Source organism: Sparus aurata, chromosome 10 (assembly GCF_900880675.1).
Source record: "Sparus aurata chromosome 10, fSpaAur1.1, whole genome shotgun sequence".
Lineage (NCBI taxonomy): Eukaryota > Metazoa > Chordata > Actinopteri > Spariformes > Sparidae > Sparus > Sparus aurata.
In genome coordinates, this window is record NC_044196.1 from 3,825,766 (window position 1) to 3,839,479 (window position 13,714).

At 41.6% G+C, this 13,714-nt stretch overlaps 1 protein-coding gene across 1 annotated transcript; it reads right to left on the reverse strand.

Annotated features, from left to right (window-relative positions):
• Nucleotides 1-255: 255 nt before the first annotated feature.
• Nucleotides 256-12,825, reverse strand: LOC115590372 (butyrophilin-like protein 2). The gene is made up of 6 exons (XM_030431722.1): nucleotides 12,745-12,825; nucleotides 11,922-12,275; nucleotides 11,685-11,783; nucleotides 11,163-11,489; nucleotides 9,362-9,694; nucleotides 256-446 (listed from the first exon to the last, which is right to left on the reverse strand). The coding sequence occupies exons 1-6, from the start codon at nucleotides 12,779-12,781 to the stop codon at nucleotides 256-258; spliced, it is 1,341 nt and encodes a 446-aa protein (XP_030287582.1). The 5' UTR covers nucleotides 12,782-12,825.
• Between the last annotated feature and the right edge of the window lie 889 nt (nucleotides 12,826-13,714).

Consider the following 13,714-nt stretch of genomic DNA (forward strand, 5'->3'; position numbering starts at 1 on the left):
TGTCGGATCAGTTTGATCTTTGATCTGAATTCTCCCTGCAGAGGAGACAGAGGACAATTAGAGACAAGCAGCCAACCACAGACACACTCACAGACCTCTGTTCTGTATCTTCATACTGACCTTTGACTTTGAGCTTCATTGTTTTCTCTCTCCACACATCCTTGTCGATGACTACACACCAGTATCTTCCTGTGTCTGTCTCTTTGGGGTATTTCAGGGTCAGACTGAGGTCTCCAGTCTTCAGCAGGTCTTTCTTCATCTCTGTTCGCTCTTTGTAACCTGGTCCTGTTTCTCAGGCTGGTCAGATCTGTTCTCATACAGGTGGATTGTCCTGTATGAGGGTTCATAGCAGTACCACCTCACTTTAGCGTCCTCAGGCAGGTCAGGTGTAGTTCTGAAGGGCAGCTGGACAGACTCCTCTCCCTCCTCCACCTCCACCTGACAGACTGAGAGGAAACAAAGCACAACATCAGCTGTACAGACAGCAGCAGCAGTTTTGAATAACTTTATTGACTCATTACAAAGTAGTAGAGAAAGCTGAAGGACAGAACCAGATGAGAGCAGCAGGTAACAGGGGACAGAAACACAGGAAGTAAAACCAGGTTTTCAAGGTGTTGGACATGATCAGAGTCCTGATGGTGTTGTGATGTTTTGTCCCTGTGGTCTTCACAGTAATGTCTCATCTCAGTGTTCAACTGCTGTTTGTTGCTTCTCTTTGTCACTTTCACATTTCTGGACGTCAAATTTAACATTTTCTTTGATCAACTTCTTCAACAGGAAGTGAAGATTTGTTGAATCAGCTGAGAACTGATCATCAATCAACAACTGATACAAACAATTAAAGCTGCATTTCTTTGTTCTAAGTGATGAAAAGATTTGTTGTTTCTTTCAGCTCGTTCCTTCAACTTTCTTCTGGATCAAATGAAAACATCACATCAACATCAACCCTCCAGACACACTGAGCTTCTTCTCCACTCCACCAACACTGACAGCTTCACTTTGTGACCAACAAACTTTAACAGTCAACAGGTAGACGTCTCTTCCTGGAGCTTTCCCACTCTGATGCTCTGCAGAGCAGCATAGAGCTCATCAGAGGAGAGAGCTGCTTCCAGCTCTACATGACTCTGCTGCTCAGCCTGAGGAAGACCAGTGTAGAAGCTGAGAGACGCTGCCTGCTGCTCTCTGTGCTCACATTCAAACAGCTCACTGGAAAAGTTGACAGCATGTTTGTGGATTGCAGTGTGATCAGTCAGCAGCTGCCCAGTGTCAGACCTTAAACTGTGAATGAACCTCTTCTGTCCATTCTTACGCTCCAGACCAAAGAACAAGTGTGATGGAACATCCATCTGGGCTACAGTCTGGAAGCTGGACCGGACCAGAACCCCCTGAGCTGAGACACCCAGCAGGAAGCTAAAAGAGACTTTTTAACTTCAGAGTCTCAGTCTGGTTCTGGTCTCTGCTGGTCTCAGCTAGGCAGGGTGCTGCCAGGGATTTAGGGCCCCATGAAAAGAAATCTAATTGGGCCCTTGTTCAGGCCGGAGAAAACATGTGATGCTGTTTTATATAAAACTGCATTTTAATGACATATTTGACAGTCATTCCCATATTAGTGAAAAGAACAACATGACAGTTACTTGGTTACTGCTCACTGTCTCCTTGTTGTTCTGCAGCTCTGATTTATCTCCACAGCTGCAGACTCACAGCTGCTGGCTTTGGATTTGGGCTGAATAAATACAGATATGAGGCTGTATGGTTGTTGTGATTTCATCTTCTGATTTCCAGAAAATAGAAACATTTCTCTGATTGTATTGAGTCACACACTCTGCATGCAGCAGAAATGTTCTCCCCTGTTCTACTGCAGAGCAGGAAGGTGAGAGTCCCAAACTACTGACCAAACACTCTGTTGTAGTCAACTATATTATATATACACAGACATATGCTCTTTTTATTTCACAAATGTTTAATACATGAAAATCATTCTGACATAAAGATGGATTATAGGCTATTTTTATTGTATAGGGGGCTGACAGACAGCTGCTACTGCTGATGATGATGATGATGCACTTGACGTATCTGTTAGACTAAATGTTATTTATTATTATTATAAAGAAAAGAATTAAACCTGACTATAATTCACCAGTAATAGTAACAAACGGAAACTAACAAGGTAACAAGATATCTTTAAATGACATTGTCTTGTTTAAAAAGGCCAGAAATTAAATTGCAGTCTAACGGTAGGTCTGTTTTCTAACATAATTCAACAGAACGACATGTTTATTTTAATTCAACTCTACCTCATTGATCACCACGATCTTAAAGTTGGAATTATTCTGTAACAGTTTTTAAGATGTATTTAAGCCATAAGCATCATAGAGATCTTGAAATTTAAATGAATCCTCTGATACCAAACATGTCCTGCTGTTTACAGGGAAAGGAGCTAAATATCGCTCCACATTTGAACTGTTTTCACCTCAATGTGAAATGATGACTTGTAATAATAAGTTTGAGTCAGCACTTAATGAGGATGAGATGAGGATGAGGAACCTGCTGCTGCTCAAACTGAGAAACTAGATTCATGCTGTCTGACTGCCTTCAATCTTTACAGCTGCTGACATTATTATCAGCTTTAACTGTTCTTAAACTGTGGCTCCCTGGTTTTATTTTCTTGGGTAAAGACATGTTGATGAGCAGCAGCCACTCCACTGTTAAGCTGTTTGGACTGAACCATTCTGTACTGTGAGGGGTGAGAGGGGCCTCAGACAGCCTCCACTCTTTATTTATACAGAGAAAAGTCTCTCATCTGATTTATTCTGACAGTTTTAACTTAGTTATGACACTAATTACTGAAGCCCTATTCACACAGGACTAGTATAACCTGGGGACCTCCAGTAATCTGTAATAATTGTGGAGGTCGTCTGTGATCTTAATCCTGTGTGAATCTGCCACGTCTGTAATTTATAAAGTAAAAATTCCACCACAAATGACCTGCCATATTTCACCAACCACAGAGGTCATGTGATGATATTAGTCCTGTGTGAATCAGCATCTCTGTGATTTGGGGTCGTTTTTTGTTTTTCTTAAAGTTTTTTTGTGTTTTCCACCTTTTTCTGCCTTTTTCACGGTCGAGAATTATGGACGCTGTGTTGGGAATTATGAATGAAAGTTTTGACAATATTTTGGGTGCAAATTCAGGAGGCTCATTGAAAAATCTCAAAAGATGATTAGATGGATTACATGCATGGCAGCATGTGGTAAGGAACATTTTTCTATCTTTCAACAGGCTCACCAGTTATTATATCAGGGCTCCGGTACGATCGATCCGGGAGATAATGTCAGTAAATTAGAGTTAAAACACAGACTTCACTTATCCTGTGTGAATGTGCCACACGAAACAAAGACGTGGTGGGGTCATTTCTAAATCACTTGAAGTCCCCAGGTAATACTAGTCTCATGTGAATAGGGCTTTAGAAATAAAAAATAAAGTAAAAACAACATTTTTATTTCAGGCCTTTCGAGGGCCCTCCACCACTGGGGCCTGGTAATCAGTCCCAGTTGGACCCCTCAGCTGGTCTCAGAGTTCCTCCTTCAGACTCCAGAGCTTTTACTGAACTTATCAGGTCTTTGTGACATTCTGAGTGTTCTGCTGACAGAGTTTCCTGATTTGGACTTTTCTAAAATCCCACCACTGTTGTAAAGACACAAACTCAGATTTCATACTTTGGTGTTTCTTTGCAGTTTTTCTCCTCCAGTCAGGCCGTGTTAAAATGCCAACAGGCACTGTTGGTTTACATGTTATAAAAACAGAAGCTGTCACAAGTGAGTGATCAGAGAAGCCAACAGGGCTGATAACACAACTTTTAAACACATTAAAATGATGTTTAAAACAATAAAGTGATCCAGCCTGGCCACAGACAGTGAGTTATGTTCAGGTGTGTCCACACTCTTAAAAAAAGGCTTCATCAAGGTTCTATATCGAATCCTAAGGTTCTATATCCTCTATCAAAGAACCGTCTGTCTGAAAAGGTTCTATCACATTTCTGTAAAAAAAAAAAAAAGGGAGTGCTTAAATTTATGTGCTTAATGAAAAACAAGAGACTGGGAATGGAATAATTTAGATCTTGTTTCAGACAATAAATAAATGAATGAATAAAAAAGCCCTGCAAATAAGTAACAATATGCTATATATATAATATATACAGCAATGTATTTACGATAACTGCTATATATAGGCTATAAGTAGCCTATAGGCTACATATACACAGCCTGTATGTGCTTACATTGTGTTATTTTGTATGTTTTTACCCCTACAATTTAACTAAAGAATGGATTTTTTATGATCTCTTCAATAGCTGTGTGCACATTCTGTCCATAATCGAAAAGTATATAATAAAAATATTAGATGTGTGTATGTGTGTGTGTGAGAGAGAGAGAGACAGAGTGTGTCTGTGTGTGTGTGTTATATATATATATAGGCCTATATATAAACTATGTTATGTATGCTAAACGTGTAGGCCTATAGACTACTGAATTAATCAATCGCCCACTTTATATCTTTTATTTTTTAATTACAAAATCATTTTCATCATTTGCTGATTCTCTGCAGCTACATTCTCCTCGTTGGCATTTCATATTTACGGTAAATCCGACATGTGACTGTATCATTCATTCGTATATATATCTCAAAGTGGAGGAGGCGGAGCCCACAGAAACATACAGGTGTATCTAGTAGCCACCTGCTCTTCAGTCGGCAGGTGTGTTCACGGAGGATCACACAGTCTCGCGGTCTTTTGACTGTGACCGGCAGCAGCGTCTTCACTGAATGTGCACGAGCGACGACGGTTCAGTGCCAACGGCTGTCTGGAGACTGAGCGTTCGTTTTCTGCCGTTACAGTTGCTAACCTAGCTAACCTAGCTAACTAACGTTAGCCACCAGACTCCACTGACAAAACAGTAATTTAACCTCTCAGAATACAGGAGCTGCGTCGATCTGTGAGTTTGTTTGTGTTATAGTGTGACGAGCTAACCATTTGAAACACCAACGTCATTGTTATTGTGACACTTTTGTTAGCACAGCAGCAACTCCCGTACGTGTTGTGAGAGGTACAGTGACCGTTACTGGTTGAAGTGGTTAAATCAGCTCTGTAAAAACGACTGCAAGTATTACCAGCTTCATGTAGTCTCACAATACACAAAGTGCAGTGTAATGCAACGTTATATATGATAAGTATGAAGTAACAGAAACTTTCTTCTTGTCTTTTTCCCCTGGAAACTGTATTTCCTGGACTCTCTCCACACTTTAACTGAAGGTGTTCAGTGTTTTCATGTAAAGTGGGACACTGCTTCATGCAGTGCTCCTACAGATCTGCTTCCTTCAGCACTGATGAACTATGAGACATTTTGAGTCTTTGTGTGCTCTGTGTTTTTAATTTGAATCAAAGTAAGATGAACTAGCTTTAGTTTATTCTCAAATGTGCCTCATGTGGATCCCTAAAGCCAACACAGCCAGTAGTTATATTTAATATATGTTGCAAAGGGTTGAATCAAACTGCATCACCTACTTTATAACTAATGTTTCCTCATTGTGTTTCATCTGTTATTCATCTGAAACTCATCTGCAATTTTAAAATGAAATGTAAAATGTGTTCATATCTCCTCCAGATGCTCCAAAGCTTCCCTCTGTGTCAGTGAGTCCTTCTGCTGAGATAGTGGAGGGCAGTTCAGTGACTCTGACCGGTAGCAGTGATGCTAACCCAGCAGCTACTTGTACCTGGTACAAGAGCAATGGAGATGGAGTGACTTACAGCTCTACTGAGATCTGTGCCTTAAAAGGATCAACAGTGGACATTAGCTGCAGCTACAGATACCCATCCTCTGTAAAGAGATCTGAGAACAGATTTTGGTTCAGGACAGTGCAGAATGAGAATTATGTGGATCTGAAAAATGAACCGAGGTATTTAAGTTGTGTGCAGTATAACTGTGGTAACAACGACTGCACTCTGAGAATCACAGACCTGAGAGAGAGCGACTCGGCTGAACAGATGAAACACACACTGTCATTTGTAGAACATTATTTGTTCAAACTAAGAAATGGTAAGAAAAGAGTGTCTATTCCACTTCTCAAAATGTACATCAGCTTTCACAGTGAATGATGAAATTGATATTCAACAAAGTCTTTGCTGAGATTAAAATCTTTAGCCGACTGTTCTTTTGTTTTTGCTGCTTGCATTTAACCCGTCACTATTATTCAGTAACATTTATTGGTAATTCCAAATGTATGAGGATTGCCCAGTGATATTTTAATATTTAAATCTATCTATCTAATCTATTTTAACTGAAATTGAAATTGTATTTTGGTGCATGTGTTGCTAATATATTTTAATTACTGTGTGCATGGTACTTAGCCTTGTTAAAATCACATATTAAATTATACAACTTTTTTGCAGAATCAGTTTTTGTTGGATATTTTTCCTTCTAGTAAAAAAATCTTTATTTTGGGGAATTTAAGCTTTTAAGTGTCAGTTTAAAGTGGAGCAGTTCTCACCAAGAAAGTTGTGTAAAAGCTGAATTGATGCACTCATTGACTCTATTTCAGCAGCTGTTATGTGATTTTGCCTGGTTAATCACTGTAATATTTTATATCTTGTAATGTAACCTACGATTCATGTTGTGTTTTGTATTGTTTTTATATGGTGCAACTACTTTTTGATGTTCAATACAGTCAATTTGAAACCATCTTTCTCTTTTTTCTTCAATCTGCAATAGGTTGGTAGTGGCAAAGGACTGACTGTATGTTATTTAGGTTTTAAATATTAAAGGTTATTGGTTATTTTATTGAAATTAGTAGTAGTAGTAGTAGTAGTAGTCATTAACTTCATATCATGGTAATTCTGTAGAATTATTTAACAAAAATGTGGCCAACCAAAGCAGTAAGGGAATAAAAGGTTTGGGATATTTATTGAAACTTTAAAAGGTTCTATCCACCTGTTTCCTCGGGAGCCTATGGGGGCTGCCATGACAGATAACTACTTCCGCCGGCGGTTTTCTGTTTCCGGTTGCCTTGCAACTGCATGATGGTCGCTGCCGCTAAGCTAGCCCTAAACAACTAGCGTTAGGTCATAAGTGCTAAATTGTTTTTAAAATGAGCTCAGGTACAACATGTGCCGTTGTTGGTTGCCACAACAATTCATGAAAATTGAAGTTTTTTTCAGAAATGTCTCGTGTAGTACATCAACCACTGAGACAAACTTGTCCTGCCCTGCGCCCTACACGCCATGCTGAGGAAGGAGGAACGGAGACTAGCGCGGCTCGCAGCTTTGACACTAACATAAATATTTGGGTTTATGAATATCTTCCACAGAATAGCTGCTGCATGACTTTCCTAACCCGGCAACGTCCGAGCAGCCGCCTGTCTCCACGGCTTCACTTTCCTTCAGCATTATCCAAGCTGTATGTTTAGCTTGATTGACACTCTGGCTGGGCGCTACTGCTGCCTTCAGAAATAACTCGCTGTGTTTCTTCAACAGTACTTTCCCTATTTTGTTACTGTGCAGGTAGTTGTATGCTTCTGTGCTTTTGTAACTGCGTAATTCTCCGCCGTCAACATCTTCAGAAAATATAAGATAAGCATTAGCATAATGCCGTGCTAATGCTTCATGTCATCTGCCTACTCCGTGAGAACTGACGGGTGAGGCACTGTGAGAACTGTCCTCACGACTTATTAAAACATCTGTACTGTGTATCCACCGCCGATTTTTATCCATTCTGTCGCTTTCTTTGTGTTAAAAGCCGGTTTTTAGAGCGAGCATGACAGCTACGTTAACGTAAACACCGAGGTCAGCCAGTTCAACCGGAAGAGCATAACCGAATACCGCTATGAACCATGGGTAAACTCACGAAGTCAGGAATAAGGTGGATATTGAACCATTTTGTCTAGCCACAAAGAACCCCACGGATTCTTTTAAATGAACCCTCTGAAACGGTTCTATATAGAACCATCTGAGGGTGCCAAATACGTACCAAGCTATAGAACCCTTAAAGGTTGAATATAGAAGCACTTGTTCTTTGTGTCCAGGTGTTTTGTCTCTCCACACATCACACAACTCCTGAGCCTCCATGAGGTGAAGCAGACGAGTGTGAGAGGCAGCGTGAGGCTCTGCATGGTTCCTGTCTGACCTGCTGTCCTCAGTACTGTTACAACCTCCACCCATAAATACATATTCCTCATTATTACATTTATCAATCACTTCATTTAAAACATGTAGAAACACCACTCTCTCCACTCCCACAGCCGGAGCATCGATATTAATAAACACCATCTTTACGTCTTCACACACTGCTCTCACTTTTAACAGACGGCCTTTAATAACTTCTTCACTTTCTGCAGACTGAGGAAGAAAGTTTGTGGAAACAACAAGTCCAGCCCCACAACTGTTACTGGTTTGTGACTGAAGAAGGTTTCAGCAGTCCACTCTGTCCTCCAGTCAGTCTGGTTATCAGCAGTACTGTGTGTCTCTGTACCAAAATAACATCCAGCTTGTTGAGAGAACACAGCATGAAAAGAGACGCCCTTTTCCCATCAGCCCTTGCTCCATTTATATTCAAGCTGCCTGTTCTTATGTCTCCCATAGCAGAGAAACAAGGTGTAAAACAGAAAAGAGTGAACAAAGCAGGAAAAAGAAGAAGTAACTATTTGACTCATTCATCCAAAACATTTCATCCTCTCAGAAGACACATAAACAGTATAATCAAAATCCTCCACTGTGAACTTCAACATCCAGTTGAACTCCTCAGTGTTGTTCAGAACCATGAAGACCTGCCTTCTGAAGGAGACAACATGTCTCAGGTGTGGAGGTTTACAGCCCAGAGGAATCAGTTTGACTGGAGACATTAACTGTCCGTGTCTCTCCAGTTCTCTCTGCAACATTTCATTACTAATGAACGGAGGAACTCTGGACAGAATGATGTTTCTGGCTGGATGAACCAGCGGTACCACCTGAACAAAGGTGTCCTGGATCACTACACCTCATTCAACAACCGTGCTCACTTTATCAATACTGTCCAGAAAAATAACAACTCCATTGTTCATCCTAGATTTGGACTTTATACCGTCATAACAGACTATTTCTCTGATTGCTGGACTGCAATCCTCCACAGAGCAATTAACAGTCTGACAGAGTTTGACTCTGTGTCTGTGTGTGAGCGTCTCCAGCTGAGGACGATTGATACTGATCCACTAAAACTACAGCACAGAATACTACTGCAGAAATAAATCTAACACACAGACACACAAAAGATAGAAACACACTCGCTCGCTGAAATGCACACCCACTCTCTCTAAGAGAGAGAGAGAGAGAGAACTGACCTTTGACCCACAGCACCACATCTTTCTTCATCAGGATGTGTTCCTCCCTGTTGTAGACGGTGCAGGTGTAGGTCTTACTGTCTGTGTCTGTGGGGTATTTCAGGGTCAGACTGAGGTCTCCAGGTTCCAGCAGGTTTCTCTTCATCTCTGTTCGACCTCTGTAATATATGTGCTGTTCTTCAGGCTGGTCAGAACCGTTCTGATACACATGGACCTTATTGTATCTGTCCTCCCACTCCACTTTAATGTCTTCAGGCAGGTGAACTGTGGTTTTGCAGGGCAGCTGGACAGACTCCACCTCTGAATCCACCTCCACCTGGTAGACTGAGAAGACTACACACCACAAGAAGAGAGAAACAGAGAGGATTTTGAATTTCAACAGTACTTCATTCAAAATTCAAGATAAAAACCACAATCAAAAAACAACACGGTCAATAAATGAAGATTCACAGAATCTAAATCATGTCAGTCAGGTCCAAAGAACAGCTGGTCATCAACAACACAACAGAACACATGTTTATAACACCACACACTGGAACACTTTACACATCTTTCATCATTCTGTAATAATTAAAATCTAGTTTTAAACGAGTTTCAACATTTTTACAGTAAAACAGCATCATCATCCACAGCTGTCTCTGTTCTGTTTCTTCTGCTCAGATACACCAACATCTTTGTCCTCCACACAATGAAATTAAGAAGCTGCCATTTGTCTTTATTTCTCTGAGAGGACCTGCAGCCCAGAATGAACTTCTGCTTCAAACAAAACTCCCCAAATAGTCTGAAAACATGTTCCAACATCACAAACAGAGGCAGCAGTCGACAACACTCCATGAAACAATGAGAAACAGTCTCAGGATGAGACAACATGGACAGACAGGACTCACATCAGAGTTAATGACAGAGACAAACACAACACATTTAACATTCTCCCAGTTATGAAGAACAAATGAAGGATCACCTAAAAACACTCCTCAGTATTTCAGCCCCCGTCTTCCAGATCAACCCTCCAGACACTCTGAGCTTCTTCTCCACTCCACCAACACTGACAGCTTCACTGTCCCACACTCAAAATAAGGAAACTGGTGGGCTGTTAAGTTGACTAAGTGTAACGAGTATTATGTAAGCTATAATTTCATGTTTCAAAGGTGAACATGATTAAATCATGTTGTCTTTGCATGAAATCAAACAACCAAACATTTATTAGATTCATTCATGTTGCCAGAAAGTGAGGCAATTGAGTTTCTACAGGTAGGAGGGAAAAGCAAAGCGACGTCGCGAGAATTGCACAAGGAGACTTGGGAAAAAGATCCTCACAGTCCTTCGGCGTGCACATGGAAAGGTAAGCTGAAATCCATTATCGTCCATCTAAATTCAAACAAAATACCATAAGAAATATCTGTGTATTAACAGTTGAATGATTGTACATTTTAACAGATATTGTCCATAAATGGGATTCACAGGTTTATTTCTGTAAATTTACATCCCGAATTGCATTATGGGATTTTGATCTCCCAACCAACCTCTCTTGGCAGCTTAGTAGCTCGCAACGTTAGTCTAACGTTAGTTATACTCTATTGTAAATTAAAACACTTTGATTATTTTAAATTTAGAAACTGAGAAATGAATTAATCGTTTGCAGGATTAGAAACAGTCGCTTTGTACATGAGCCTGTCTGTTGTGATAAAGATCGCTCGTTAGTTGGTCATCATCTGAGTTTACAGTATAATTTACAGTATTTTCTGTCCACCGCACGTGACGTCATAACTCAACCGCCTCCTCACAGAGAGAGAGAACTGACCTTTGACCTTCAGCTCCACTTGTTTTGTCATCAGGATGTGTTCCTCCCTGTTGTAGACGGTGCAGGTGTAGGTGTTACTGTCCCAGTCTGTGGGGTATTTCAGGGTCAGACTGAGGTCTCCAGGTTCCAGCAGGTTTCTCTTCATCTCTGTTCGACCTCTGTAATATATGTGCTGTTCTTCAGGCTGGTCAGAACCGTTCTGATACACATGGACCTTATTGTCGTATCTGTCCCTCCCCACCACTTTAGCGCTTTTAGAGCAGCAAACTATGGTTTTGCAGGGCAGCTGGACAGACTCCGCCTCTGAATCCACCTCCACCTGGTAGACTGAGAGGACAACAAACCACAACATCAGCTGTACAGACAGCAGCAGGAACTGTAATGGTAACATGACCTCACTGTCTCATCCTTCTCTTATAATCCCAGACCTCACTGTTGACAGTCTGTCTCAACAATCAGGGAGCTACCAAAGTAAAGATGCTGCCCAGGTGCATGATGGGTAGTGTAGTAGTAGTGACATACCTGACTTGAAATAGTGCCTAAAATGTACTAAAAGAGCTCCAACAAGAAGTCCAAGAACCAGGAGAACCAGGAGAGCTTTGGCCCAGGATGGGAATCGTTCTGTGGGAACCAGAAACATAAAGAACATGACCTCTGACCTCTGACCTCTGATCTGTATCTACAGGAGGTTTTAGGGTTAGTTGCTGACCTCTGACCTCTGATCTGTATCTACAGGAGGTTTTAGGGTTAGTTGCTGACCTTTGACCTGCAGCTGTACGTCCGTCACTCTCAGTCCTTTGTGTCTCCCTGTTCTGAACCATCTGACAGTGCAGGTGTAGGAGCCGCTGTCAGAATGGTGGAGTTTTGTCAGATTGAGGCTGAGGTCTCCAGTTTCCAGAGCGTCAGTCTTCATGGATGTTCGGCCGCTGTAAAGCTGGTTTTGGTCTTTAAGTTCGTCACCTTCCTGCTGACGCTGGTGGACGGTTGAAGGATTGAGATCGTAGCGGCTCCACACCACTGAGGGGTAGTTCAGGTCACCAGCAGGAAAGTCACAGGGCAGCAGGACAAACGGGTCCCCCTCATACAGCTCCACAGCTGAGGCATGCTGGGAAACTGTGAGGTCACACAGACAGAGAGGGTCAATGACAGCAGCCTTATTTCATGTCATGAGTGAATGTGGTCCTCTGCAGTGTGTGCAGCCTGTAAACTGTGCTGCTAAAGCTCAACTCAGACTCTGTTTGAATGAAGGCCAACATTTACATCCACATGTGACGCTGCTGTCAGCAAAGCATCATTATTACGTTTGTGAGCAGAAGCCATCAGAATGTGAGCGAGCTGCAGGGATCTAATCCTGAAGAACAGAAGTGAGGACAGTGTGACTGTACAGTCTTCTACATTCATCAGGGTTTAAAGACACAGTGAACATCTGCTGCCTTTAATCTGTTCTTCATGTGTTTCTGTGAAGAAAACATGGTCCTGCAGCTGAAACACACTGATGAAGTGAAGATGACACAGATCCACATTAAAGGCATGACGTTGGACCGAGGTGACGATCAGATCAGAGGGAGGAAGGTTATCTTACCGTGCACGAGGATCACAAACACCACAAACATCTTCATCTTCCTGTCACAACTACAACAAGCACAAAGTCCTCTTTACTGAGCTTCACTTCAGAAACACATGGAGGACATCAGTTCACAGCCAGTCGTCACTTTGCTGCTGCTGACCGTCCACTGACACCAGGACTGAACTCAACTTTCACTTTGAGCTGTTTCCAGTGAAGCAGCTGCTGGAATCTGAACAAACAGGTCCAACATGTCTTGTTTTGATACGTTTGTGGATATTATCTTTAATATCTCACACAGACGTGTGTGTGTGTGTGTGTGTGTGTGTGTGTGTGTATAGATGAAAATAAAATTGACTAATGGACGATCAATATTCCATTTGATGTAAATACTGATTAATTCATCTGTTAAGGGAGTCTGGTGACTCTCTGGGTGACAGACTGTTGTTGACCCGTCGGCCGTTGTCAGTTCAGAGTTGAGCTCCAGAGTTTGTTAAAGCAGCTCTCTGGAATGAAGTCAGACTGCCACAGATCACTTCTGAGGAAAGAGGAGGAGCTTCAGTTTCCTCACAGTTTTCAGAGCTGTTGGTCCAGTTTGTGTGAGCATGAAGCAGCCTCAGACTGACGGACAGGAAGCTGAACCTTCAGTCCTGCTGATTCTCTGTACAAGAACCAAACGTCTTCATCAATCTGCAGAGTGTTGTAGAATTTTGGCTCGCTTGACCGTTTAGATGAGATGAAGACTCAGAGACACCGATGACTTACGTTGAAATAGTTAAAAGAACAAGATCATGGAGGAGAAACACAACTTCACATCTGTGACGTGTTCCAGCAATCTGAACTCTGCACTTCCATGACAGTAAACCAGCCACATTATAATCTTTGCAGAAGCATTCATCTAATTACTATCCTACAACAAGCCAGCATATAAAACGGTACAGTATCATCACTGCTTGGTTCCACACACACACAAACACACACACACACA

What these genes read in the sequence shown, in the direction of transcription:
- LOC115590372 (XM_030431722.1), bottom strand. Translation starts at nt 12,781, where the DNA reads ATGAAGATGTTTGTGGTGTTTGTGATCCTCGTGCACG. An exon ending in TAGGCACTATTTCAAGTCAG is followed by an intron (nt 11,490 to 11,684) that starts GTATGTCACTAC and finishes TTGTCCTCTCAG; the next exon opens with TCTACCAGGTGGAGGTGGAT. An exon ending in AGTGGAGCTGAAGGTCAAAG is followed by an intron (nt 9,695 to 11,162) that starts GTCAGTTCTCTC and finishes TGTGGTGTGTAG; the next exon opens with TCTTCTCAGTCTACCAGGTG.